At 40.0% G+C, this 27,645-nt stretch overlaps 1 protein-coding gene across 4 annotated transcripts in view; it reads right to left on the minus strand.

Moving 5' to 3' along the window:
* The window catches only part of CEMIP2 (cell migration inducing hyaluronidase 2), an 82,889-nt gene that overhangs the window by 49,271 nt on the left and 5,973 nt on the right, over positions 1 to 27,645 (minus strand). For 3 of the 4 annotated variants that reach the window (XM_053574907.1, XM_053574915.1, XM_053574935.1), the window contains exons 2-5: positions 12,970 to 13,312; positions 6,697 to 6,837; positions 5,212 to 5,773; positions 1,105 to 1,274 (exon numbers count right to left, since the gene is read on the minus strand). In XM_053574907.1, the coding sequence (XP_053430882.1) occupies positions 1,105 to 1,274; positions 5,212 to 5,773; positions 6,697 to 6,837; positions 12,970 to 13,300 (1,204 nt within the window). In that variant the 5' untranslated portion in view covers positions 13,301 to 13,312. Of the gene's footprint in view, positions 1 to 1,104; positions 1,275 to 5,211; positions 5,774 to 6,696; positions 6,838 to 12,969; positions 13,313 to 15,083; positions 15,105 to 27,645 lie in introns of those variants that run through there. The other variant, XM_053574925.1, reaches the window with a different exon arrangement.

Below are 27,645 nucleotides of genomic sequence, written 5' to 3' on the forward strand. Positions count from 1 at the left end.
ATACCACCTTCCAAAGAATCGAACTCCTGTTTTGATTCTTAGTAAAGCATAACAACAAGTAGGGTAAGAACAAAGATAAAAACTTCATGGCAGCAACAATTATCATACCCAAAATATCAGATTTTTACCCCAAATCAAAAATACTTCTCCAAAAAGGACAGTTAAGAAACATTCATTTTTTTCATAAAAATTTCAATAATGCTTTTTTAAAAAGATGACTACTATATCAATGTTTTGACTTGAAAGATGATTAGAATTTGTTTCTTTCTGTTTTAAAAAAATAAAGCAGAAAGTTAGATGGGGAAGATTTATACTGGATTCAATAAATCCTCACTTTTGTCTGACTTTAAAAGAAAATCCTTCCGCTGGCTGCCTACCCCACAGGGCCAGGATGTAGGGATGGGCGGTGGATGATTAAGAAAAAGAAAATGAAAATCCTGCCTGAGATTATCTCTGCTTAGCACTTACTGAATTGGAAGCACGAAAGGAAGTAAGTTCATCTTCCCTGCTTCCGGGAGAGAATCTCTCGCTCTTCCAGAAAGCAAGAGTCACTGAGAACATGGGACATCAACTGTATCCTGTGACAGATAGCTAGAATGTACCCTCTTCCAGAAATGAGTAGTTGTCAATAATGCAGGAATGAAAACAACACGTCCCACAAAGGAAATATTGCTCAAGCTCTGTCAGTAATTATCCTGTCTAGAATCTTCCTGGAGGCTTTGCCACTTATCTCCACTTACAGGACCAAATTCTGGCTCAGAAATGCTTGTGTCACCCGCCTCTGTTTTAGTACAGCCAAGGAAACAATAGTCCGTCACCTGGGAAGCAGAGAGTTGGGGCTTGATTCCAGCTTCCTCATCCCTAATAGATACCACCTCCTCGCTGCACACCCAAAAGGTTTCTTTGTAGACCAGAAAGATCTATTCTAGCTTGGAGACTCCCCAACTCAACTTTGTTCGAAAAGATGAAGTACAGTGAGGAAACTATTTCAAATGCTACTCGCTGAGAAATCTAACCAGTTATTGATCACAGTATTACTTCTTTAAAAAAATCTGTCACGATACTTACCCACGTCTTACTAGAGTATAAACCGTACTTGCCTACCTTCAATCCATTCGCTATAAGCTGTCACAGAGAACTTCTGCCCATCCGTGGTGTAGAATTCTCTTTGAGCAAGAGCCTTCCCACCACTACTGTGATTTTCATAGTTTCTCACAGATTCGTTGCAAGAAGTGCTTCCACTGTCGATGACCCCAACCAAAGCCCATGCTTGCCTGGAAGGAAAAAAGAGCACGTGCTTTTGATTGTTACAGTATTGACCCAAATCCCCGACGCGGATGTTATGACAGGGTGCTATTTGACTTTCACGTTTGATTTTTACCGAGCTTTAATCCTTTTTCCACAAGGCTGCAGTTCCCATAACCAATGTCCTAGAAGGAAATACACCTTGTTTTTAGATACGTGTTTGCTCATGTTTGTAACAGGTGAAACACTGATGACTGTGACTTCAATTAATCACCGACTTCCTTCCTTAATACACACCCATCTTACATATCATTCTGGCCACAAATCCATGTATTAATATTTGCTATCGTTTAAATGATTATCACCTGCTTAAAGAAGCCTCTCTGCAATGGTCTCAAAAATCTAACTCAGGGGTCCTCAAACTGCGGCCCACGGGTCACATGAGACATTGTGATTGTATTTGTTCCCGTTTTGTTTTTTTAATTCAAAATAAGATATGTGCCATGTGCATAGGAATTTGTTCATAGTTTTTTTTTTAAACTATAGTCCAGCCCTCCAACGGTCTGAGGGACAGTGAATTGGCCCCCTGTTTAAAAAGTTTGAGGACGCCTGATCTAACTGCATAATAGAATGGGAATCTTGAGAAATATTATCAATGCTCAGACACCATCCCAAGTGAAGGCAATCATAATAGCTAAAGGTTGGGCCCCAGTATATGCACGGTTTTAAAGTTCCCAGGTAATTTGAATGTACAGATGGACTTGAGAACTACTGTGTTTGAGCAGTGACTCCCAAGGTTTAGCAAACATGAGAATCACCTGGAGGGAGGGTGCGTTAAATGAGACTGACGGGCCCCACCCTCTGAGTGATGCTAATGCAGCTGGTCAGGGCACCAGAGGTTGAGAACCCCTAAATTAGAGACTAGAGGATAGAGTAGTAATTATCAACCTTTAATCACCTGAAGAGTCCTTCTCTCTGATACAGTGATCTCAGTTGAGCCACAGGCATCAGATTTTTTAGTCTCCAGGTATGCAAGCAAGGCAGTGAACCACTAAGTTAGAGGTTTCTTTTTTGTTTTGTTGAGGAAGAGTCTCACTCTGTCACCCTGGGTAGAGTGTGGTGGCGTCATAGTTCACAGCAACCTCAAACTCTTGGGCTCAAGCGATCCTCTTGCCTCAGTGTCCCGTGTAGCTGGGACTACAGGCACCTACCACAATGCCTGGCTATGTTTTTTAGTAGAGACACGGTCTCGCTCCTGCTCCAGCTGGTCTCAAACTCCTGAGCTCAAGCAATCTACCCACCTCAGCCTCCCAGAGTGCTGGGATTACAGGTGTGAGCCACCATGCCAGGACCGAGTTAAAGGCTTCTTAACATTCTTATGTCAAAGCTGTACAATCGCTATCCAACAGATTTAAACTTTACATTCTATGTGTCTATTTGTTGAAAGCAATGTATTTGAAAATGCCATTATTTCTGATACTAAATATCCCAGAGGCTTGCTCAAGCTTGTGGCCAAAAGCAATCAAAGAAAAAGGACAATTTTTACAAGGCCAGAAAATTGGCCTTAAGACTCTTAGTGCAAAACATAAAAAGAAAAATGTCAACTTCCTACTCTAGAAAAAACTGCCAAATGTAATCTCTGCCAGACAGATGGCTGGATACTCACAGATAAAAATTAACCAAAGCATGCCTACGCCCTTATAAATTCCACACCTGCCCTATGTGGATTAGCTACTCTTTGGATGACAATGTTTTGTGGCTCTATTTATATCCCTTCATATACAGCAGAAAGAATCAAATGAAGAATGTCTCAATTTATTGTCTCCTCAAGAAGGAAAGAGAGGAAGGATATCAGAGGCTTCCTTTATTTACCAGAACAGTCTCAGCAATTAGAAAACAATGTTCTCTTTTATTGCCATTATCTCCCAAACACTCCTACTTCCCTCCTCCACTTGAGAAAAATTTCAGCTTATTAGAACATTATCTTCAAAGGCCTATGTGTTTATGTACATTGGAGATAATGTCGATGCAATGGAACTGTTGGCAAAAGATCACAACTCTCCTCTGTCAACTCGGGTAACACTGAAATGGAATTTAGAAGCAATATTTATAGGGAAGAGAAACTAAAGGAAGTCAAAATATTCACAGCTTACGGGATCACACAAATCTAGAAACAACGATGACATGAAGAAATAGAAGTTGTAATCCCAGGCATTACTGGATAATGAAACAAAGTAGGTCTCTAAAAAGACCAACCCCCCACTCATAGGTCTATAAATTATAGAAATACACGTGCCTACATACAGAAATGGGCAAAGAAACATTTTAGAGTAGTTATTTTTTACAAGAGGTCTACCAGTAAATAAACTGTGCAATATAAAAAGCATCAGAAATGAACCAACACTACACAGCGTGAATGACATTTAACAACGTAACACTGTGCAAAGAAGCTGGAAATAAGGAAGATGTACTGTCTGCTTCCGTTTATATGAAGTTCTAAAACAGGCAAACCTAAAGTTTAGTGGATCCCACAAGCTCAAGAGCCTGATTACCTTTAGTGGGGAAGGTAGTGGTTAGGGCATAGTAGGGGTTGGGAAGGAGGAGTTTCTGGGCCTCTACTTCTTGACCTAGGTGGTGTTTACACAGGTTATCATGTTGTGATCACTAAAACTCTACATTCTGACTTTCAGTACTTTTTTGCATGTGTACTCTATCCCTCCCCTGTGAGGTTTTGCACACGGAATTCCCTCCGCCTAGGAAGCCTTCCTTCTCCGCTGTTGTCTACACAGCACACTTCTGAACTTCCTCTGCACTTCTTGCCTTTGGGACACTACACTGATGCTCTAGGCCAATTAATTCAGGGCTTCTTTCTTTTCTACTCTGACTCTCCTTACACCCTGTAACTGCAGTGCTTCCCGGTATGATCATCTGTTTAGTTCCCTGTTTATCCACTGGATTAAATGAAAACTCTAAGACAGTGTCCTTTCGTCTAAACAACTAAGGATACTGAACACGTAGCATCTCCTGACTACTCCCTAGGTGAATAAAAAGCATCTCTAAAATTTAACAGACCCTTTTTCTTCCTTAGTTTTTTGTCTTCTAGAATTTCTCTTCTCTAGAATGTCTGTATATAACATTCCATTCCGATAATCTACCATGGAAGGAAAAAAATAATTACTAGATCATTTCAGCAGTTGGGCTTTGAGGTCTCCTTTCTTCTTTCACTGCAGATAGTCCTCAACTTTTCTAAGAACTCAGCAGAAATAAAGCTTCTGGTTTTTGGATTAAATGTTGAAGTAGCTACTTCCTCTGGCTTCAGAATTGCGTTAGGAAATCATGGTTCATTAGAACATGGCACAAGAACCATAAACAGTAGAAATGAATTCTACCATCCAGATGAATTTCAACCCCTCTAACTTTTTCCTTCTTCACATATGCCAGGGCTCCACAGACCTGCACCATCAAATAAGCAGATTCAAATTAGCAGGCCAAGGACTCCAAAAACAGAGAGAAAAAGAAAATCCTGCATGCTCTACCCACCTTGGGCTTTTTAGGATAGACTTTATACCTTAGCATGAAATTCTGCCCTAACCTTTCAGCTCGTAAGTTGCCTCTATTAGCCTGAGTTTCATATTATGTTCAGAAAGGAACAGAAAGGGGAAGTAGCCCCAGAGACGAAGTGTTGTTAAACTGCATGATCATTTCTCGGTACCACTTTTCTCTTGTGGACTTTTCACAAGCCTGACACAGCAGCTCACAAAGGGCTTCTCAAACTGAAGCCAGGAGAAGAGCTTTAAATCCCAAGGTCTGTCCATCCCCCAGTCCCACCTGCCAACTGTCGCGCCCGTTCTGACACCTGAGTTTAGGCTGTGCTGCGTGGCACTTCCCTTCCCCACCTCCATGCTCCCCTCATACAGACACAGACTGCAACACAGAGCTGGGAAGGAAAGAACAAAGTCTGCCCACCTGTAGCCCAGCCCCTGGATCAGCTTACTTCCCAGCCGGTCCTGGATCATCTGGATGGTTTCCTGTAACAGGCTTTTGGCTGCTGAATCTCCGACAGCTATAGCAACAATCCGACCGGGATCCTGCACTCTTAGAAATTCCTGAAGCCGCCTGCTCTCATTGTGGTATTCGTGGGTATCAAACTTCTCAATTTCCAAAATTCTGGCCGTGTCTTGGTCAATGACCCTCACATTGAGGCCCCGAGAAAAGTCCTTTTCAAAGGCATAGGAGCCAAAGAGCAAGCCTGCGGAGGGCAGGGTCCTGGCCAGCACCGTCCAGGATGTTGTCCGCACTCCGTGCAGCTCCAGCGTCCCGCCAGCCTCCACACCAATAAACTTTTTGCCAAATGTTGGCATACTTTCACCTTCATCTGACTTGCCATACAAGGCAATTGTCGCTTTGGATTTATAGCGGCATTTTTCTGCTCCAATATGAAGCGCCCCACCATCCTGAATCAGGATGTAACGAGTCCTTAAAGTAATATTTCTGGATCCATCTTTGTCATCCCCAAAAACAAGCAGTCCTGCAGGGAACAACACTACTGTAAGCCATCATCTAAAACATCCTTCTGGGATACAAAGCAGTAGATTCCACCTTACAGGAGAAAAATAAAATAAACTTCCACTATTACGTTGACAAGAATAATTAAGAGTCTGGTTAGAAAATTAAGCTGGTTTTCAAAACACAGTAAAGGCAAAAATAAAGTGTTTGTTCTTAACATAAAAAATTTCCATGAGCATGAACTTTGATTCTTTCTTTCTTTTTTTTTTGAGACAGAGTCTCACTCTGTTGCCCAGGCTAGAGTGCCATGGCCTCAGGCTAGCTCACAGCAATTTCAAACTGCTGGGTTTAGGCAATCCTCCTGCCTCAGCCTCCCGAGTAGCTGGGACTACAGCCATGCCTCACCCACCCATTTAATTTTTCTATTTTTAATAAAGACAGAGTCTCCTTGTTCAGGCTGGTCTCAAACTCCTGACCTCAAGGGATCCTCCCACCTTGGCTTCCCAGACTGCTAGAGTTATAGGCATAATCCTAGCCTGTACCCGCCACCACATCTAGCCATCAGTTCATTCATTTAGAGTAAATCATTTCTAGAAAATAGCTAAGAGTTCGTCAATCTGAATCTCACTTATTATATCTATAGTTCATATTAATTCTCTTATCATTCTCCATCACTTGTAACAAAGACTTAGCTGTGAGAGATCACCTCTCTAGAACCACTTCCTTGCCTATAAATCAAGGGTCTTCACTTGAGTGATATCTAAGGTCCTTACAGGTCTTGAATTCTATGATTCTCCTAGGAACTTTACATAGCTCCCTGGTGAGGATGACACCACATCGTAAAGGCTCTTCCATATAAGAATAGTTTTGTACCTAAGGAACATTAATGTACTCCACATTATAGAGCAGCCCTGCAGTTCCCATAGGCAGAGACCCTTTACCTACCTCCATCCTGAATGACTATAGAATTCACTGTGACATCTGAGGTCAGACGGAACATATCTCCTTTCTTGATAACAACTTGTTTTGCAGAATCTTGTCCTGGATCCCAATTCCTGAGACGGGGATTTTGATCTGGGCAATTCTCTAAAAAAAAAAGAAAAAAAACAACAACACAGCATGGGTATCGCATCCAAACCAACAAAATGCAAGAATACCGTTAGCCAAATCCAAGCACTACCATAATTTAAAGTCAAACTGCAAGAAATGTGCCAACACATTCTGATCTCCTGCCATTAAGATAGAAATCCCACCCTTTGCCACCAAGCAGAACTGTCAGATCCTTTAATTTTCCATCTTATTAAGAAAAAAGTATCGCTACAAAACTAGTTGCTAACATCTGCTTCAGGTAAAATTTTCCAAGGTAAAAATGGAGTTCATCTGAATCAACTACTCTGGAAATAAACCAATAGTAAGAGAAAAAAATTAAATTGTCCTGGGCCTCACACTAGAAAGCTGTTTTAGGAAAGAAAACATGTTTATAACATATTAATATAAATCAAAAATGGAGGTTGCCTAATAATATGTCTATTGGGTCTTCACAAGTTCCTTCCTATGCACAGTGAATCATGAAGTAGGTGAGAACAGCACCTCTTCCCAGGGCAGAGGCTGAGAAACAACTTCTTCAGCCACGTACATCTTCCTAATGAAACCACAAGAGGCAAGTGACCAAGAATGTGACTTCTCGTTTTCAGAGATGAGGAAATTACAGGTTAGAGAAACCAAAGATCACTTAGCAAACCCAGTGATATGGAAGTTCTCCTTTCAGAAATGAGGTTTTTTAACCTTTACTAGAATTACTTGCCTCTTGAATAGGTGACAATGAAAACATAAAAATATTTTGCATTGCCACAGCTATTTAATGCATGACACCGTTAGTCCCTGCCATAATTTGGAGGAGGAGGGGAAAATAAAAATTGCCCCTTCAATGGGTAATTGGTGGGGCCACACCTACAATGCATCTTACAAGGGTACAAGTGAAACTTACTAAATGTAGTATATAAATGTCTTAACATAATAACTAAGAAAATGCCATGAAGGCTATGTTAACCAGTGATGAAAATATTTCAAATTATATATAAAACCAGCACATTGTATCCCATGATTGCCTTAATGTACACAGCTATTAAAAAAAAAAAATCTCACCCATAAAAAAAAAAAATTGCACCTTCAGTGTTGATCAACTAAGAACCAAGACTTTGTTGAACATCAATTTGTACACTATATACCAGATATCGTAAGATTTATAAAGCACAGAATGAACCCACATTCCCTAAGTTTATAATGGAGCTTAGGAGAAAAAGCTACCATGCCTGTAATGGTAAGATGTTAAACAATCTGGTAGTTACTTCAGGTGCAAACAAATTTAGGCAAAGGAAGGATGGGCTGGAGTAACTGAGGAAGCTTCTTGAAACAGGAGACACTAGACTTGGACCCCAAGTGTTGGAGAATACTTATGTAAGAGGAGCGTAGGGGAGATAACACTAGCAATGGGAGTATCCTATGCTATCCAAGCCCAGTTGCTCAGAAAAGCAAGCTGTCCATTGCCTTTAAACTAAGCAAAGGTAAGAACAGACAAGCTATACTTGAGAACCATATGAAGAAATTCCTTTTGTTGAGGGGGAAGGTACATGAGAAAAAGCAGAGACTTGGTGCAGCTCAAAGAGATCATTCTGTATAGAAAAATATCTGATTCCTGGGTGGCGCCTGTGACTCAATATTCAGAGGGTGGCGGGTCCAAACCTGGCCCCGGCCAAACTGCAACAAAAAATAGCCGGGCATTGTGGTGGGCACCTGTAGTCCCAGCTACTCGGGAGGCTGAGCCAAGAGAATCGCCTATGCCCAAGAGCTAGACGTTGCTTTGAGCTATGATACCACAGCACTCTACTGAGGGTGACGAAGTGAAACTCTGTCTCTAAAAAAAAAATCTGATTCCTCATTTTGAACTTGCATACTACTACTGCAAGCCTTTTCCTTTTTCTAAGCTTTTACCACCTTATTGTCCTAGGCATATGCTTTCTCTTAAAGGTGTTAGTAACTACCGTTAAAATTAGTCTAGCTACTTAAGTCCCTGGCAATTATTTCATGGAATATTTTTTCTCACAGCAGTTTCATAATTGTTGATATTTAATTCTTCTGATAAATCAATGATTGCCACTATTATACTAAAAGCCATTTTTCTTTAAACCGAATCTTATTTTTCACCCTCAATAGAATACTGTGACATCATAGCTCACTGCAACCTCAAACACATGGGCTCAAGCAATCCTCTTGCTTCAGCCTCCCAAATAGCTGGGACTATGGGTGACCACAACAACACTCAGCTATGTATTTATTTATTTATTTATTTTAGAGACAGAGTTTCACTTTGTCACCCGTGGTTGAGTGTCCAGGCATTATAGCTCATAGCAACCTCAAACTCTTAGGCTTACATGATCTTCGGTGCTTCAGCCTCCCAAGTAGCTGGGACTACAAGCACCCACAATGCCTGGCTAGTTTTTCTCTTTTTTAGTAGCAACAGGGTCTCACTCTTGCTCACTCTGGTCTCAAACTCCTGAGCTCAAGCAATCTACCTACCTCAGCCTCCCAGAGTCCTGAGATTACAGGAATGTAAAAGCAACCTTTAAACTTTCCTTCCCATCAAAGAAAAGAGAAATCTCTTAACTTGGTTCTGATGTAAAACTAAGGATTTCTTGAACTCTTCTTCTACCTCCCTCTTCTCATAAATCTTGTAGCTGGAATTCTCCATAGTACCATAATAAGAAGTACTATACCCAGCTACAGAGAAGGAAATCCAGTCTTTTGAGATCTGAAGCCTACTTCAATAGTTATATAATTCCTCTTAATTGTTTATAATTATTCCCCAGGACATCACGCTTCTTTAGAACCCTCACTAAAAATTCCAGCCTGTTTGCTCTCAGTACAAAACTGAGAAACTAAGAAGAAAATGTGTGGTCTGTACAAAGCATTGGAAAACAGCTCAGCCAGCAGCACCTTCCCAGTTACCCACTTGCAGAGCAGTGAGTACATTATCAAAGTTATGTAACAGCAGTAACCACAGTGAGGCTGACCCTGAAATATTTCAGCATACCAGATCTTTCCACTGATGATCTGCACTTATACTGCCAAAATGTAAAACTAAAAAAGAATGTTGATTCAAGGAACCACATCAGCAATTCAGGGGAATAAGAAAACACCAAAGAAAGCCACAGATTTTCAGCTCTGATTTCCCACTAGTCTAGCATTCCTTTACTGTAGATTAGTTGGGAAGTATGAATCAACAGCAGTAAACTTGGTTATTCTGCTGGGAAAAGGAATGCATGCAATGGAAATCAATGTTATGAGTTCATAATGTGGTCTACTGGCTTGTCAATAAAGATGTTGATAAGAACATCTGTCTTACTTCAAGTACTTTCTCTTAGAAGTATTGAAACTACTCTCCTAGGACCTTAATATCTACAGAATCTCTGAAGCACCCATGGAAGCAGGGTACAGTAGCTCACACCTGTAATTTTAGCATTTCGGGAGGCTGGGGTGAGTAGATTGTTTGAGCTCATGAATTCAAGGCCAACCTGAGCAAGAACAAGATCCCAATCTCTAAAAAACACCCAGGTATTGCTGTAGGTGCCTGTAGTCCCAGCTACTTGGGAGGCTGAGGCAAAAGGATCTCTTGAGACCAAGAGTTTGAGTTTGCTGTGAATTATGATGCCATGGCACTCTACCAATGGCAAAAAAATGAGACTCTATCTCAAAAACAAGAAAAAGCACCCATCGAAACTAAATAAAATAATATTTGTAAGTCTTACAGATGGATACGATGCTCCTTAACTATTACACTGATTTAAGAAGGCATCTAGTTTGTCAAAAATCTGTTGTAGACTTTGTTAAAAAAGAAAAAAATGCACACAAATATGGTGACCAATCCAGCTTGTACGGTCTGTGTTCCTCCGCCGCAGCCCCAAACCCTCTGATTTTTATACAGATACACAGGATTCTTTTGTGAGGCAATTCTTTAGTAGCAACAGGGTCTCACTCTTGCTCACTCTGGTCTCAAACTCCTGAGCTCAAGCAATCTACCTACCTCAGCCTCCCAGAGTCCTGAGATTACAGGAATGTAAAAGCAACCTTTAAACTTTCCTTCCCATCAAAGAAAAGAGAAATCTCTTAACTTGGTTCTGATGTAAAACTAAGGATTTCTTGAACTCTTCTTCTACCTCCCTCTTCTCATAAATCTTGTAGCTGGAATTCTCCATAGTACCATAATAAGAAGTACTATACCCAGCTACAGAGAAGGAAATCCAGTCTTTTGAGATCTGAAGCCTACTTCAATAGTTATATAATTCCTCTTAATTGTTTATAATTATTCCCCAGGACATCACGCTTCTTTAGAACCCTCACTAAAAATTCCAGCCTGTTTGCTCTCAGTACAAAACTGAGAAACTAAGAAGAAAATGTGTGGTCTGTACAAAGCATTGGAAAACAGCTCAGCCAGCAGCACCTTCCCAGTTACCCACTTGCAGAGCAGTGAGTACATTATCAAAGTTATGTAACAGCAGTAACCACAGTGAGGCTGACCCTGAAATATTTCAGCATACCAGATCTTTCCACTGATGATCTGCACTTATACTGCCAAAATGTAAAACTAAAAAAGAATGTTGATTCAAGGAACCACATCAGCAATTCAGGGGAATAAGAAAACACCAAAGAAAGCCACAGATTTTCAGCTCTGATTTCCCACTAGTCTAGCATTCCTTTACTGTAGATTAGTTGGGAAGTATGAATCAACAGCAGTAAACTTGGTTATTCTGCTGGGAAAAGGAATGCATGCAATGGAAATCAATGTTATGAGTTCATAATGTGGTCTACTGGCTTGTCAATAAAGATGTTGATAAGAACATCTGTCTTACTTCAAGTACTTTCTCTTAGAAGTATTGAAACTACTCTCCTAGGACCTTAATATCTACAGAATCTCTGAAGCACCCATGGAAGCAGGGTACAGTAGCTCACACCTGTAATTTTAGCATTTCGGGAGGCTGGGGTGAGTAGATTGTTTGAGCTCATGAATTCAAGGCCAACCTGAGCAAGAACAAGATCCCAATCTCTAAAAAACACCCAGGTATTGCTGTAGGTGCCTGTAGTCCCAGCTACTTGGGAGGCTGAGGCAAAAGGATCTCTTGAGACCAAGAGTTTGAGTTTGCTGTGAATTATGATGCCATGGCACTCTACCAATGGCAAAAAAATGAGACTCTATCTCAAAAACAAGAAAAAGCACCCATCGAAACTAAATAAAATAATATTTGTAAGTCTTACAGATGGATACGATGCTCCTTAACTATTACACTGATTTAAGAAGGCATCTAGTTTGTCAAAAATCTGTTGTAGACTTTGTTAAAAAAGAAAAAAATGCACACAAATATGGTGACCAATCCAGCTTGTACGGTCTGTGTTCCTCCGCCGCAGCCCCAAACCCTCTGATTTTTATACAGATACACAGGATTCTTTTGTGAGGCAATTCTTTGATGGTATTCTACTGAGGCTGACTGGCAACAAACTTCCTCAAAACCACTCAAAGTATTGATAACATTACTAACTTGAAAAGAGAACAGTATTTAAGAAATGAACATCTCCCTACATGATATTTAACTATGAAGTCATGGGTGAATTTTTAGACAAAGATGTCAGAACTTACACATCCTAATACATGTTTTCCCTCAAGGATATATATATTGTTACTCCAAAAGATTTGAAGCTTCTCCTTTGGAACTATCTCCCAAGCATGTTTTAAACTACAAAGCACAAATCTTACTAGTTTTACTTACTTAAAAAAAATCAAATCTAGTTTATCACTAACTATATTTAAGATTACAAAAACTTCTGGCAGTCCAAAATTCCTATCTACTACAAAGGATGGCACTGTGCTACCGCAAGAAATGTTTTTAAAGCTTTTAAAAGCATTTCCAAAAGAGACGCTCCAAGAACTCCTGAAGCACTGGGACAAGGTGGCAAAGTGGAGAGGAAGAACAATTGTTTAATTGTATCATTTCCATGAAGTTTCTGAACAATTTTCTCTTGTTCATAAGTTACACCTCATATTATCTAACTGTATGCTAGTTAGCTAGAGTCAATTTAAGATAAGTTTTTTTAAAAATTATTCTACTATTTCCTCTTCACCTAAAATATGTCCTAGGCATACACACACACACACACACACACACTTACCATCTGGAGCATATTTTGAGGATATTCCTAAAACAACTGCGAGCGCCACAAAAAATGAGAAACTAGTAATAGCGAAGCAAATGAAAGTATTTTTGTGTCTCTTCTGCTTTTGGCTTTCTCTCTGGGTTTGCCGTTCTTCAGAGGAGAAGGCAAAGGTCGCCCGGGTTTCTTGTTGGATGGAGGTAAATTTGGCTGAAGCTTGGCTCTTTGGAGGAGGAGGGGGACGCAGTGGAACAACCTTCCCTGGAACATAACCAGATGAGCGATGGCTGTTTCCATTTTGAGGTTGGAGAAAAGCAGGGGAGTGTCCCCTGGAATCAGTGGCGTACATGATACACTGTCACTATGAAAAGAAAAAAAAAAATGAAAGTTCAGAATATGTGAACTGTTAATGGCTTAAGTACTTTTTTTAACGTGGTAAATATATATAACATAAAACTTACCCTTTTAACTACCGTAACGTAGTTCAGTGGCATTAAATACAGTCACAAAATTGTACAACCATCACTACTACCAATTTTCAGAACTTTTTTATCATCTCAAACAGAAACTCCATAATCATGAACTAATTCCCCATTCCCCCAAGTTCCTAGGAACCAACAGAATGACTTTTTGAAGATATCAAGTCAGCTTACATCCCTGATACACAAACCATATCAGGAATCATCCTCATTGGCTCGGTGCCATGGCTCAGGCCTGTGATCCTAGCACTCTGGGAGGCTAAGGCAGGAGGATCCCTTGAGCTCAGGAGTTCGAGACCAGCGTGAGCAAGAATGAGACCTCATCTCTACTAAAAAAAAAAAAAACAAAAAACTAGAGGGGGGCAGTGCCTATGGCTCAAAGCAGTAGGGTGCCAGCCCCATATGCCCAAGGTGGCAGGTTCAAACCCACCCCGGCCAAAAACTGCAAATAAATAAATAAATAAATAAATTAGAGGGCGGTGTCTGTGGCTCAGTGAGTAAGGCACCATCCCCACATATCAAGGGTGGCAGGTTCAAACCCACCCCGGCCAAAAACTGCAAAAAAAAAATAAAATAAATAAATTAGAGGGCGGTGTCTGTGGCTCAGTGAGTAGGGCACCATCCCCATATATCAAGGGTGGCAGGTTCAAACCCATCCCCTGCCAAGCTGCAACAATAACAAAAAAAAAAAAAAAAGAGCTGGGCATTGTGGCAGGCGCCTGTAGTCCCAGCTACTCAGGAGGCTGAGGCACAAGAATTGCCTAAGCCCAAGAGCTGGAGGTTGCTGTGAGCTGTGACACCACAGCACTCTACCAAGGGTGACAAAGTGAGACTGTCTCTAAAAAAAAAAAAAAAAAAAAAAAAGTATTGCTGGGCCTGGGATCCAAGTAACTATAGATTTTAAATGTTTCCCCTGGGATTCCAATAAGCATCTAGGTTGAGAGCCACTGTTCCACACCAACTGTTCTCAATTCTCAATGTGCATAAGAACCACCAGGGAAGCTCGTTAAAAATGTAGCTGTGTTCTTTGCCGCTGTGATCCTGGCTCAGTTGGTACAAGGAGGGAGGGCCCTGAAGCTTACATTTTTTAAAAATATATTTTGCTGACCCCAAAGCAAGTGGTGATACTTGAAATATCATTATTCTAAGATCTTCAAATTGAAGTTAAAAGTCTAAGTGTCAAATGCAGACCGTAAAGTGGCCCTAAAAGGTTCCAATAGACAGGCATTAACATTTGGGTGTTTAATTCCCCCCACTAGTTTCATCCTGTGGTTAAGCAATTAAGTATTTCGATCTGTGTTATCTTTTAACTATAAACTCCAAATTCTTTTGTGAGAAAGCTTAACACTATTTTTCTTTAGATCCTCAAATTTTGTTTTAAAAAGCAATAGACATTCAAATATTATGGTTAAGATGATTTAAAAAATCAGCTAACACTTAGTGTAAGGTGCTATTCTAACTACCTTATACGTATTAACTCATTTAATATATTTAATAAAATAAAGCTATGAGTAAGTGCCATTACTACAATTTTACACATGAGAAAAACAAGAAAGTTTAATTAACTTCTCCAAAGGTCACACAGTTAATATAGAGGAAAACTAGGACTTAAATCCAGGTATTTTGACTCTAAAGTTCAGGCTTTTAACGTACATGACTGTGTCTTTTCAAACAGTTGAGAGGCACCAACTCCAGAGGCTGTAAGTAGAACTGTGCTGAGTCTGAAAGGGCCTATGAATCTCCTCGGGAATTCTTCTCGCACAAGTTAGATAGCTAGACTACGTGTGATTGTCTTTGATCTATAAGCACACGCAAAAAAGGGAAGTCCTTTTTCATTTTCTGTGTTCTTTATAGAAGGACATACAAGTTTTTGAGTGAAAGAGTTTTGCATGAAACTTTACTTTGCTCATTTGCCAAGAAGAAAGAAGGGAGGGAAGGCGAGAGTGGAGGAAGTTAAGGGAGGATGAGGTGGTGAGGAAACCAGCGATACCATATAATGTTCTTAGTCTAATAACCGTGGATTAATAAGATGTGCTCAAGGACTTCAGAAATATGGTGTCTGACCTCTTCCCTTACATTCCTTTCCTAACAACCAGAGCATCTCAGAGTCACCTGACATCATTCAATAGCCTTACAATTAATCCCCCTCATCTTCTGCCAAATAATAAGATTCTAGTCACAAGGGTACCTCTAAATTGCTCTAAATGTCAGCAAATGAACTGAACACTAAGTGGTCATTAGAGAAGCCACAAATAAACATTCCCAGGACCTAAACGACCTGAAAATTAATGGGAACAGAAAGGAAATCTAATCAGGAATTGATGCTGATTTTACACAGAGCAAAGAATGTTCTCAGAGTCAGTACGTCTGTCAAAAACACTTGGTTTGTGGGTTTGATTTTTTTTTTTTTGCAGAGACAGAGTCTCACTTTATGGCCCTTGGTAGAGTGCCGTGGCATCACACAGCTCACAGCAACCTCCAACTCCTGGGCTTAAGCAATTCTCTTGCCTCAGCCTCCCAAGTAGCTGGGACTACAGGCACCTGCCACAACGCCCGGCTATTTTTTGGTTGCAACTTGGCCGGGGCCAGGTTTGAACCCGCCACCCTCGGTATATGGGGCTGGCGCCTTACCGACTGAGCCACAGGCGCCACCCTCTGGGTTTGATTTCTAAACAAAAGTAATTATTTAGATGAAGCTAGAGCTTCAAGACAAAGGAAAAACAACACCATTCAAGGTGCTATTGAGGAATTGTAGCTTGTGCCAAGCAGCAGACCAAAATAATGGTGACATCCTGCTGTAACAAATGAAAGAGCATAACAAAGACCCTTTTATGATCCTCTATTAACAAAGAAAGTCCTAGAAGTAGATATTCTTGAGTGAGGGTTTACCAGGGGAATCAGACCCTAATCTGCTCTGAAAGAGTATGAGAATCTTTTGTTTCTGAGGCTACAAATCATCTGATACTTTATTGTTTCAGGGTGAGAAAGGTTGTTATTACTTAAGGGGAGGAGGAGATAATGGGTCTCCAGATGTGCCAACAATAAAATAAAAGTCAAAATGAAGTCACCAGCCTACTGAGAATAATTAGTGACTGCACTGTTACAAAACAGTATCCTCACATGAAAATTCAGACAGCAATTACCACAAACAAAAGTGGTCAATAAATCCAAAATAATCACAGTTGTGTTTTTTCTATACATACACACTGCGTCTATTACTTCTATTTTATTGAAAAGCATGTAAATGCATAGGCAACAAATATCCGTCTTCTCCTAAGAAGTAATGCATTATTGCGACCGTATCTCAGAATGAAATAATACACACACAGAAAAAAAAAGCACATTTTATACAGATTTCCTCCTCAATTTATTAAATTTTATTTATTTATTTATTTTTTTTTTTTGAGACAAAGTCTCACTATGTGCCCTTGGTAGAGTGCCATAGTGTCACACAGCTCACAGCAACCTCCAACTCTTGGGCTTAAGCGATTCTCTTGCCTCAGCCTCCCAAGTAGCTGGGGCTACAGGTACCCACTACAATTTTTTGTTGCAGTTGTTGTTTAGCAGGCCCAAGGTTGGGTTTGAACCCACCAGCCTCGTTGCATTTGGCCAGCACGGTAACCACTGTGCTACGGGCAGGTAGAAGGAGCCTACCAGAGGAAAGACAATAATGGGTTTGATTTCTAAGGCAAGCATAAGGCACTACATTTTCTTTTTTTTTGAGACAGCGTCTCACTCTGTCGCCCTCAGCAGAGTGCTGTAACGTCACAGCTCACAGCAACCTCCAAGTCTTGGGCTTAAGTGATCCTCTTGCCTCAGCCTCCCAAATAGCTGGGACTACAGGCGCCCATCACAACGCCCAGCTATTTTCTGTTGCAGTTGTCATTGTTGTTTAGCTGGTCCAGGCTGGATTCAAACCCACCACCCTCAGTGTATGTGGCTGGAGCTGTAACCACTGTGCTATGGGCACCGTGGCATAAGGTATTAATTTGATAATTTTACTACAGACCACTATTTCACTTCAATACATCATTTGTGTTCCCTACCATTTTGTAAGAGTTGTATTTCTAGTGCAAAGCACACACTCTGTGGAAAGAGCACATCCATATTTTATGATACATTTTAAAGAATATTATAAGCCTGTGATAGCCCTACAAATAATCCAAAATAGGGCATAATCTAAACCATTCTCTATAAAGTTTTCAAAACATAATTTCCGGTATTCAGATGTTCTTTGAGAAAATTATTTTGCATTTATTTTTTGGATGATAAAAAGTGGTAACCCAAAAGGCCTGGCAAAGTAAGCAAGCAATTAAAAACTGGCACAGGCAATTTAGGCAATAGTTAAAGTAGATAATTAAGGAAATTACTAAGACTATGAAAATATGTCAGCCTAAAAGATACAAATACCAATGCTAGAAAAAAGTATTCAGAAAGTGTCTAGTGCTTTTGTCTAGTTCTCAGTTGCTCCCACAAAAAGACACCTTGAAAATGTACTGTTATTTTTAATAAAATTTTTTTCTTTGAAAAGAAAAGTGCCATTTGGAATTCTTCTATGCCATAAGCTCCCAGCTGGTAAATAGAGCCCTTCCTCTTATTTAAAAAAAAAAAAAAAAAGAGTGTTTGCAAGAGGGACATTGCCTAACAATTGCAATCAATGTAACCTGGCTTATTGTACCCTCAATGAATCCCCAACAATAAAAAATAAATAAATAAATAAAAAAGAGTGTATTATCTCAAAAGTAGCTCAAGTGTGGAGGGGCCTATAAATTGGTAAGAGCATTCAAATAATTTATTTGGTAATAAACTACAGTAAGTAATCATAGAAAACAATTACTTTGAAATTTCAATAACATTAAAGAAAATCATGCTTTTTAACCCAAAAAGAGGCATGATTTTAAGGAAGTTGAGCAATTCATTTAAAGCAGTGGTTTTCAACCTGTGGGTCTCAACCCCTTTTTTCCATTTGTAACTACACGGCAATTAGCAAGGTTGAGAACAACTGATTTAAAGTTTCAAACACCACCCTATCTCATCAAGGAAGCTTTCTCAAGACTGTAAGTTTCCATTCGGGTTTTCCCTATACTCTGTCTAAAACTCTTAAAGGATCATCTTGCTTTTTGCCTGATGTTTCATTTAGTTAACTATGTCCCTGTCCATCTCTGGCTATAGACTATCAGCCTCCTGAAACCAAAGGGGACATCTTACCCAACTTGGTATTCTCACAAAGCCTTACAAACAGTATATACTCAATAAGTGACTGTTGAACTCACATCACAAATTCCTGCAGAGGAATTTAACATAAATCCTAGGTCATATGTACAGCTATTGGGGAGAAAACAGATGGTTAAAAAAAGTAAATTCTACTTTGATTCAGACATCTGTTTGATTTCTGTTTAAGCAGAAAGAAATCGTTGGATCTGCAAACCTGGCCTCTCTCTCTCTCTCTCTCTCTCTCTCGCTCTCTCGCTGTCACATACACACACACACAGATTGGGATTTCCCATTTACCTTTTCTTTGACATGGTGAGGCTCTGGAAAATTTGACTAATATCAGCTTCTCTGATTTGAGAGACATTGGGAACATTACTCCAAAAAAAAAAAAAAAAATCAATGCGTTAACTTTTTTTTTTTAGAGACAGAGTCTCACTTTATCACCCTCGGCAGAGTGCCGTGGTGTCACAGCTCACAGCAACCTCCAACTCCTGGGTTTAGGCGCTTCTCTTGCCTCAGCCTCCCAAGTAGCTGGGAATACAGGCGCCCTCCACAACACCCGGCTATTTTTTTTGTTGTTGTTGCAGTTTGGCGGGGGCTGGATTTGAACCCACCACCCTTGGTATATGGGGCTGGCGCCCTACTCACTGAGCTACAGGCGTCGCCCTCAATGCATTAATTTTTACAAAAAATGCAGTCCTAATATGAAACTGAATGGGTGACTACAAGGATATTATTAACAACTTCAGATAGGCATTCTAAAGATAAAAAGCAGCGCACTACCTAAAGAAGCTCAAACTTTCTTTTTTTTTTTACTTTTTTTTTTTGTAGAAACAGAGTCTCACTTTACCCCCCTCATGGTAGAGTGCCATGACGTCACAGGACTCACAGCAACCTCCAGCTCTGGGGCTTACGCAATTCTCTTGTCACAGCCTCCCAACCAGCTGGGACTACAGGCGCCCGCCACAACAGCCGGCTATTTTTTGGTTGCAGTTTGGCCGAGGCTGGGTTTGAACCCGCCACCCTCAGTATATGGGACTGGCGCCCTAACTCACTGAGCCACAGGCGCCACCCAAGAAGCTCAAACTTTCACCCTATTTTCACACACTATGAAATGCTATAGGCACATAAGAGAAAAGGATAAAGCTTCACTCACCTTTATATTATTATGCCAGCAGCCAATAAATACTGTGATCAAAGAGAAAAAACTTCTCAATACAGAGATGCACGTACAAGAAATCAATGAGAGCCATTTAAAAGGGCTGGTTTGAATGTTCTTTCTGCTGCCAAGATGCTACTATCCAGGACAAAGTCACTACCACACACATTTACCACTTATAGGGCGGCTGAGTGAGTAAGGACTCTTTTGCACCCTAGGCCATGCCTTGGGTCCCCAAAATCACCCAGCCCTTGCAACTCAATGCAGAGGGGATCCCACAGCTAAATGTCAAAACATGCATCACATACTGAACACCTAATGAAAATGTCATACTTTTGACTGACTTAAGCTCTTTTAAATCCTACCTATACTTAATTTAGATTGTAGGAGCAGCCAACTTTATTCCTTTTTGATGGAGGATATAATTCCTGAAACAATATCCAACCTAAGAGTCAATTCCACAAATTATAATCTTTGCTTTCCAAGAGGTTCGGCACAACTAGCCAAAATCTGGCTAAGAAAATTTTTCCTTTTATTAAGATCTTGGATGATCTGCATAATACATTGACTTGCATGCCCAAAAAGTAAAAACATGCAGGAAGAAGTAAACCTGTCAGAAGAAGAGGAGGTATGCAAGAATTATCATGAAAACGAATCATAGACTTTACTATAAGTATTAGTACTTCTGACCTAACAAAATCTTTAACCAGCTCCTAACTGCGTTGAAGTTTCAATTAATGGTTCTATATTCCCAACATCTTATTTCTAAAAGTAAGACCCAACAAAGAATAACAAAGGTGATTTTCAGATTTTTGTTTTGTTTTGTTTGAGGTGGGTATAGTGTTTCATTTAGTTTGGTTTTACAGTCAGGTTATTCGGTTCAGAAATAGTGAGCTTCATACCCTGATCGTATAAAACTGTTCAATAAGAAATCAACTTAGCAAAGTAGACTTTTTAGGCTCTCTAATATCCAAAATTATCAACGAAATATTTAAGAGGGATCAATATTCTCATGAAGAGTGTGTACTTAAATACATATTATAAAGATTTTCAGGGTGGGGATGGTGGCTCACACCTGTAGTCCTGGCACTACAGGAGGCTGAGACCTGCGGATTGCTTGAGCTCAGGAGTCTGAGACCATTCTGACCAAGAATAACACCATGTCTCTACTAAAAGTAGAAAGAAAAAAACTAGCTCTGTGTTGGGTGCCTATACTCCCAGCTACTCAGGAGGCTGAGGCAGGAGGATCTATTGAGCCCAAGAGACTGAAGTTGTTGTGAGCTACGAAGCCACCAGGCTCTCCCCAAGGCTCAGAGCAAGACTAAGACCCCATGTAGTGAGAAGAGTCAGTCAGGATGGGGCTGACGGGACACAGCTGGTCTGGTTGCTTTACCTCCTAGGTGACTTTTCCTAATGTCTCCCATTCTTGTTGTTTTGTAAACTCACCTTTAACCTAAAAGTGCATATATCTTGAATAGTTTAGGGCAACTGATTTAGGAGACTAACTTTTGAATTAGAAATGTTTTCAGTGATGGGTTATATCATTGTTTATTATGGGTCATGGTTAGGAGGATTATTGTTTAAGATAAGGGTTAATTATTGTTGTTTAAGGTAAGAGCTAGTACAGTTCTTGCTTTGAACTTTTATGTATAAAACCACGATTTTGGAAATGGAAGAACAGATCAGTCTTGGAGAGGTTAGTCTCACTGTTCTCTGGAATCACCAGCCTTCTGATAAAGTTCGGTGAACCTATCCCCATCTCTATGTACTGGCTGACAGTGACAGGCCAGACTCTCTTTGTCTGCTAATAAGACTGTCTCAAAAAAAAAATTCTTTTTCTTTTCAAAAACAAAGGTTAAAACAAAGTTTCTGTGGGAAGAAATCATTTTATATATAGTTTAAAGAAATATAACGTAGGAGGAGCACATAGGATAAAATACATTTTTCTAAAACAACCACTGCCAGGAATTCATTATAAATGCTAAGTCTGCACACATAGCTATTTAGGAGAAACTAGACAGATGGTTGAAAAAATTAAACTCAGAGATTTGCTTGATTGTGTTATCAGCATACTCCCACAGAACTGAGCACCCCAAAACCTCCAACCAGGACAGCACCTGCTGCACAAGACACATTCTCCATTAATTATTTCATGCTTGTTATAGCCCTTTTCCCTTAACTCTCAAAATCAGTATGAGTCATAATCACCTGCAATGGTCTGGCATGTTCCCACGAACTAAGACACTTTGTACAGTTACTTTATTTACACTGATCCCTGCTTCCTTTTGTTAAGCTGATAGTACCCAAGCCAATGTTCGGAGGTAGGAGGGGAATGCAGCAATTCTTAATTACAAACCTCCGTATTTCCCTGACTGCTTCCTCCACTTGATCAATTTAGATACATATGATGAATGATACTCCCAAAAGTTAAGCTCCTATTGTAATAAACATCTGTATACACCAGACTTCTAGCTTCATACCATGTATTATTCAGATTATCTCCTTCCTCAACAGAAAAAACTCTCCCTTCAAAACATACTAATCCTATTAAAATATAATACTTGGGACCAAAAAAAAAAATGTATGCAATACAGAAAAATTACAATGAAAATTTCAGATATGCAGTCTAAAAAAGACTAAATTTACTAAAAAAATAAAATAAAATTACCACTAAGCATTTGAACTGGAATAAGTATTATTTAAAGTCTAAAGTTTTTCCTACTTAGAAATTTGTGTGTTAAGTTATATACTTTTTGCTAAAAAACTACTTAAATACTATTGTCAGGAAATAGTAAATCCCTAGAAAATAAAAACTAACTAAAAATGCTAAGAGCTTGGCTCAGCACCCATAGCTCAATGGTTAGGGTGCCAGCCACAAACACTGTGGCTGGTGGGTTCGAACCCGGCCCGGGCCTGCCAAACAACAATGACAACTACAGAAAAAAAAAATAGCCGGGCACTGTAACAGGTGCCTATAGTCCCAGCTACTTGGGAGGCTGAGTCAAGAGAATCACGTAGAGTTTGAGGTTGCTATGAGCTGTAATGAGGGTGATATAGCAAGATTCTGTCTCCAAAAAAAAAAAAAAAAACTAAGAGTTTGTTTACTCAAAAATAGCAAAACAATAAATTCTTATGGTCTGTATTTAAGGAATTTAGCTATAATTTCACTAAAGTGGGTATCTCTTTAGCAAGTTATACTGGAATCTCCTAGTAAAAATGGGTCTCTCAAAACAAAGAGCTTTTATTTTATAATTTCTAATGCCAAGAATAAACCAAGTGAACACTTTCCAATTTTAAAGTTAAATAAGTGACTTTTAGAAAACATTTTAAATTCGTTTTTATATTTCTATCATTTATGCAAAGTAAAGAAGGCGATGTCTGATTTTTGACAGCAAATATACTAATTAATCACATTTTTGCCAATGATGTTAAAACATGTCCCAGCAAAGTAATGCTTGACCCTAAAGCCAATGTGGCTGATAGGGCCAGAAGGCAAAAATACATTATTATGGCCCCCAAAAGAGCAGCATAAAAGGTAAAGATGCAGCTCTCCTGCAGTCCAAGGCAGAATAAAGGATAAAAATGAAGAACGTCTAATACCTCTTGACCAATCAAAAATAAAAATAAAGATGAGCCAAGTACATAGGCCTCTGGGTGGAAGTAAAGAACAAAGAAACCTCAAAAAGATTGTTCTTCAGCCTGGAAAATTAGAGAAAATGTAAGAGGACAATCATACCTACCACTCCTCCTCCATGCTTCACTTCTGTTCCTTTTCTTTCCTATTATTATTTCTCAGATTTCTTTCTCTCCTTAATTCCTTCTGTTTAAAAAGTATTCTCTTTTCTCCCCTCCTTTGGAATGCTCCTGAGTCCCTCCCCCCTTCGCCCTCATTCTCAGCTGGCTGGGAAGACACAAGAAAGGCTTCCAACCTGCTGGCAGTGACGGATGGCTGTGCAAAGGCACACAATGGCCGGTGCAGGCATGTCACCAGCCCTGCAGCCGACCTTCCAAAGAGAGAACCAAGCTGAGGTCTGCCACCAGGGAGGCTGATTTAATTAAGATTATAGCAAAGGACGGAGCTGCCTGTGGGCTGCATTCTCTGCAAAGGGCAGAGCTTTAAAATACTTGTGAAGAAGAAAGAACCAGGAAAGTTATGTTGGTAGAATGTTGAAAGGTGGGGAGAAAAAAAAAAAGCAACAGAGATGTATCTGATAATCAAACACAAACACAGCACACCTTCATGATCCAGTGATATACCAACATCAAAACACAGTGACAGTAGGAAACCTATAATGAGTATGTTTTGACATGCCTTCCAAACTAAGAACTATTCTAGACTCAACCATAAAACTCCTGGAAGTGATCAAGAAATACAGTAGTGTCTCGGGGTATAAAACCAAGGTTCACAAATCTGCAGCCTTTGTATATGCTAATAACAGCCAAACTAAGAAGAAAATTGAGGACACAATTCCCCTTATAGCAGCTTCAAAGAAAACAAAATACTTAGGAATATGCCTAACAAAAAAGATGGAAGGAGCTAAGAAAATTTTGCCCCAAAATACGACTCCTTGGTATAAAGAATATTGTGAATTAAAGGTCATTCATGATAAAGAAGCATTGAAAGAAACCTTTCTTCTATCTACCTAAAATCTGAGTAACCTGATTGTGAATCAAAAAGGGGCTGCTGACTTCCTTGTTACATGCTAATAGAATGGCCCCAAGGTGATTTTGAAGCCTATCTCTCAAGTTAATCTACAATCAGTTTCCACACCCACCCACACCCACACCCCACCCCACCAACCATTTGCTACACCTATACTTTCTACAGTCCCCCACCCACCCCGTCTAAAAGGCATCTATAAAAGTTCTTGTGGTTCCTCCCAGGCACATGGTATTTGAAAATAAACCTTTCTTGTGAGTTGATCTTTTAGCAAACCAACCGAGGGAAAAGGGCAGGTTTCGCCGTCATCCCTACAAGGTAAAGAATCTTTACAAAGAAAATTATGAAACCCTAAGAAAAGAAATAGCAGAAGTCATTAACAAATGGAAGAACATACCACGCTCTTGGCTGGGAAGATTCAACATGCTTAAAATATTTATTCTACCCAAAACAATCTACAGATTCAAAGTAATTTCTATTAAAATACCAACATCATACTTGAAATGATGGACATACTTGAAAGAACTGGAAAAAGTAGTTCTTCTTTAGTATGGAACCAGAATAAATCCAGTAGAGCCAAGGCAATTCTTAGGAATAAAAACAAAGCTGGGGACATCACTTTAGCAGACTTCAGGTGATATTACAAGTCCACAGTGACTAAAACAGCATGGTATTGGCACAAAAATAGAGACACAGACCTTTGGAACAGAACAGAAAACCAAGAGATGAAACCAGTTTCTTATTGTCATCTGATCTTTGATAAACCAAACAAAAGCATACACTGGGGAAAAGAATACCTATTCAACAAATGGTGGTGGGAGAATTGGATAACCACATGTAAAAGACTAAAACTGGACCCACACCTTCACCACTTACAAAAATTGACTCAAGATGGATAAGAGACCTAAATCTAAGACATGAAATGATAAAAATCTTAGAACAAAATGTGAGGAAAACTCTTGATGATGTTGGACTGGGGAAAGACTTTATGGAAAAGATTTCAGTGGCCATCACAACAACATAAATAAACAAACGGGATTTAATTAGGCTGAAAAGCTTCTGCACAGCTAAGGACACAAGTAAAGCAGAAAGACAACTTTCAGAATGGGAAAAGATATTTGCCTGGTATGAATCTGACAAAGGATTGACAACTAGAATCTACAGAGAACTCAAACTAATCAACAACAAAAAAAGAATGACAATCCCATCCACCACTGGTCAAGAGACGTGAACAGAACCTCCTGGGGGGAAGACAGATGAATGGCTAACATACATTTGAAAAAGTGCTCACTGTCCCTAATCTTCACCTAACCCCAATGAGAATAGCCCATATCACAAAGTCTCAAAGCTACAGATGCTGATGTGGATGTGAAGAGAAGAAAACACTTTTACACTGTTGATGAGACTGCGAACTAATACAACCTCTTAAGAAAGAAGTATGGAGAATTCTCAAAGAACTCAAATTAGACCTCCCATTTGACCCTACAATCCCACTACTAGACATCTACCCAGAAGAAAAAAATCATTTTATCATAAGGTCATTTGCACTAGATTCCTTTTTTTTTTTTTGAGACAGAGTCTCATTATGTCACCCTCAGTAGAGTGCTGTAGTGTCACAGCTCACAGCAACCTCCAACTCTTGGGCTTAAGCGATTCTCTTGCCTCAAGCTCCCAAAGAGCTGGGACTACAGGCACCAGCCACAATGCCCGGCCATTTTTTTGGTTGTAGTTGTCATTGTTGTTTGGCAGGCCCAGGCTGGGTTAGAACCCACCGGCTCTGGTGTAGGTGGCTGGCGCCCTAGCCGCTGAGGTACAGGCACCCAGCCTGCACTAGATTCTTTATCGAAGCTCAATTTACAATTGCCAAGACGTGGAAATAACTTTGAACTTCTTGTTTTTTAGCTGGGACTACAGGCGCCAGCCACCATATCCGGCTACTTTTTTGTTGCAGTTTGGCCAGGGCTGGGTTCAAACCCACCACCCTCGGTATATAGGGCCAGTGCCCTCCTCACTGAGCCACAGGTGCCACCCAATATGTAGCCTATTTGTAATATAACTTTAACCACTGAGAACAAAGCTTGATTAAACAGGAAACAATTTTACTTTTGAGCATCTCTCATGAGAAAAAGATTCTGATAAATAATAAAGACCTAGCAGTACAAAAAATAAATACAGTTTCTACCTTCAAGAAGCTCAAAGTCAGCTTGGCTCCCGTAGCACAGTGGTGTAAGCACCAGCCACATACACTGAGGGTGGTAGGTTCGAACCCGGCCCGGGCCAGCTAAAAAACAAGAAGCTCAAAGTCCAGCCCTTGGTGGGTGGGAGCAGTAGGGAAATAACACAAGTAAACAAGTAATTAAACTGCAAGTAGGGGCAAAGAAACTGGCTCTGAGGTGGGGATTTACTTGAATTGATTAAATCTCTATGAATAGAATAGAGTTTAAATTTTCTAAAAGCCCAGCAAACTTACTTAAACGGACACCATGACAGCTTCCTTACTTTGGGTGTACAAACTTTTTACCACTTTCTACCACTGAACTCTACCACTAAAATGATACCACACTGTGGCGGCGCCTGTGGCTCAAGGAGTAGGGAGCCGGTCCCATATGCCGGAGGTGGCGGGTTCAAACACAGCCCTGGCCAAAAAAAAAAAAAAAAAAAAATTAAATAAATAAATAAAATGATACCACACTGTCAATGTGGGGATACAGGTGGGTTACAAGTGATACCACTCTACCACTAAATTGATACCACACTGTAACAGTCAATGTAGGGGTAACGGGTGGGTTACAAGAGACTGAAGAAGTCTTTCATATTCTTTGGAAGGTTAGGAGGCAAAGTGTCACTTGCAGATAAGTTAAAAGACAAAAGACAAAACAGTCATAGCCCTTTCTTACTATGGAAAGTGAAACATAGGCCAAATGTTCATCAAGACCCTTGTGCTCCAGGGAGTCAAATGGTAGGACCTCCAATAGAAAAGCAATTACTCAGCACTGGAGTGGTGGCTGGACTCTGCATAGCCAAACAGGGAAAGAAGTCCCAGCTATTTAGGAGGCTGCGACAGGAGGATCACTTTGAAGCCAGAAATTCCAGACGAGGCCACAGAATGTGACAGCCTCAGCAACAAAGTGAGAGACTCTCTTTGAAAACATACATGCATATGCTTATTTATACACATAGAG

Source organism: Nycticebus coucang, chromosome 2 (assembly GCF_027406575.1).
Source record: "Nycticebus coucang isolate mNycCou1 chromosome 2, mNycCou1.pri, whole genome shotgun sequence".
Lineage (NCBI taxonomy): Eukaryota > Metazoa > Chordata > Mammalia > Primates > Lorisidae > Nycticebus > Nycticebus coucang.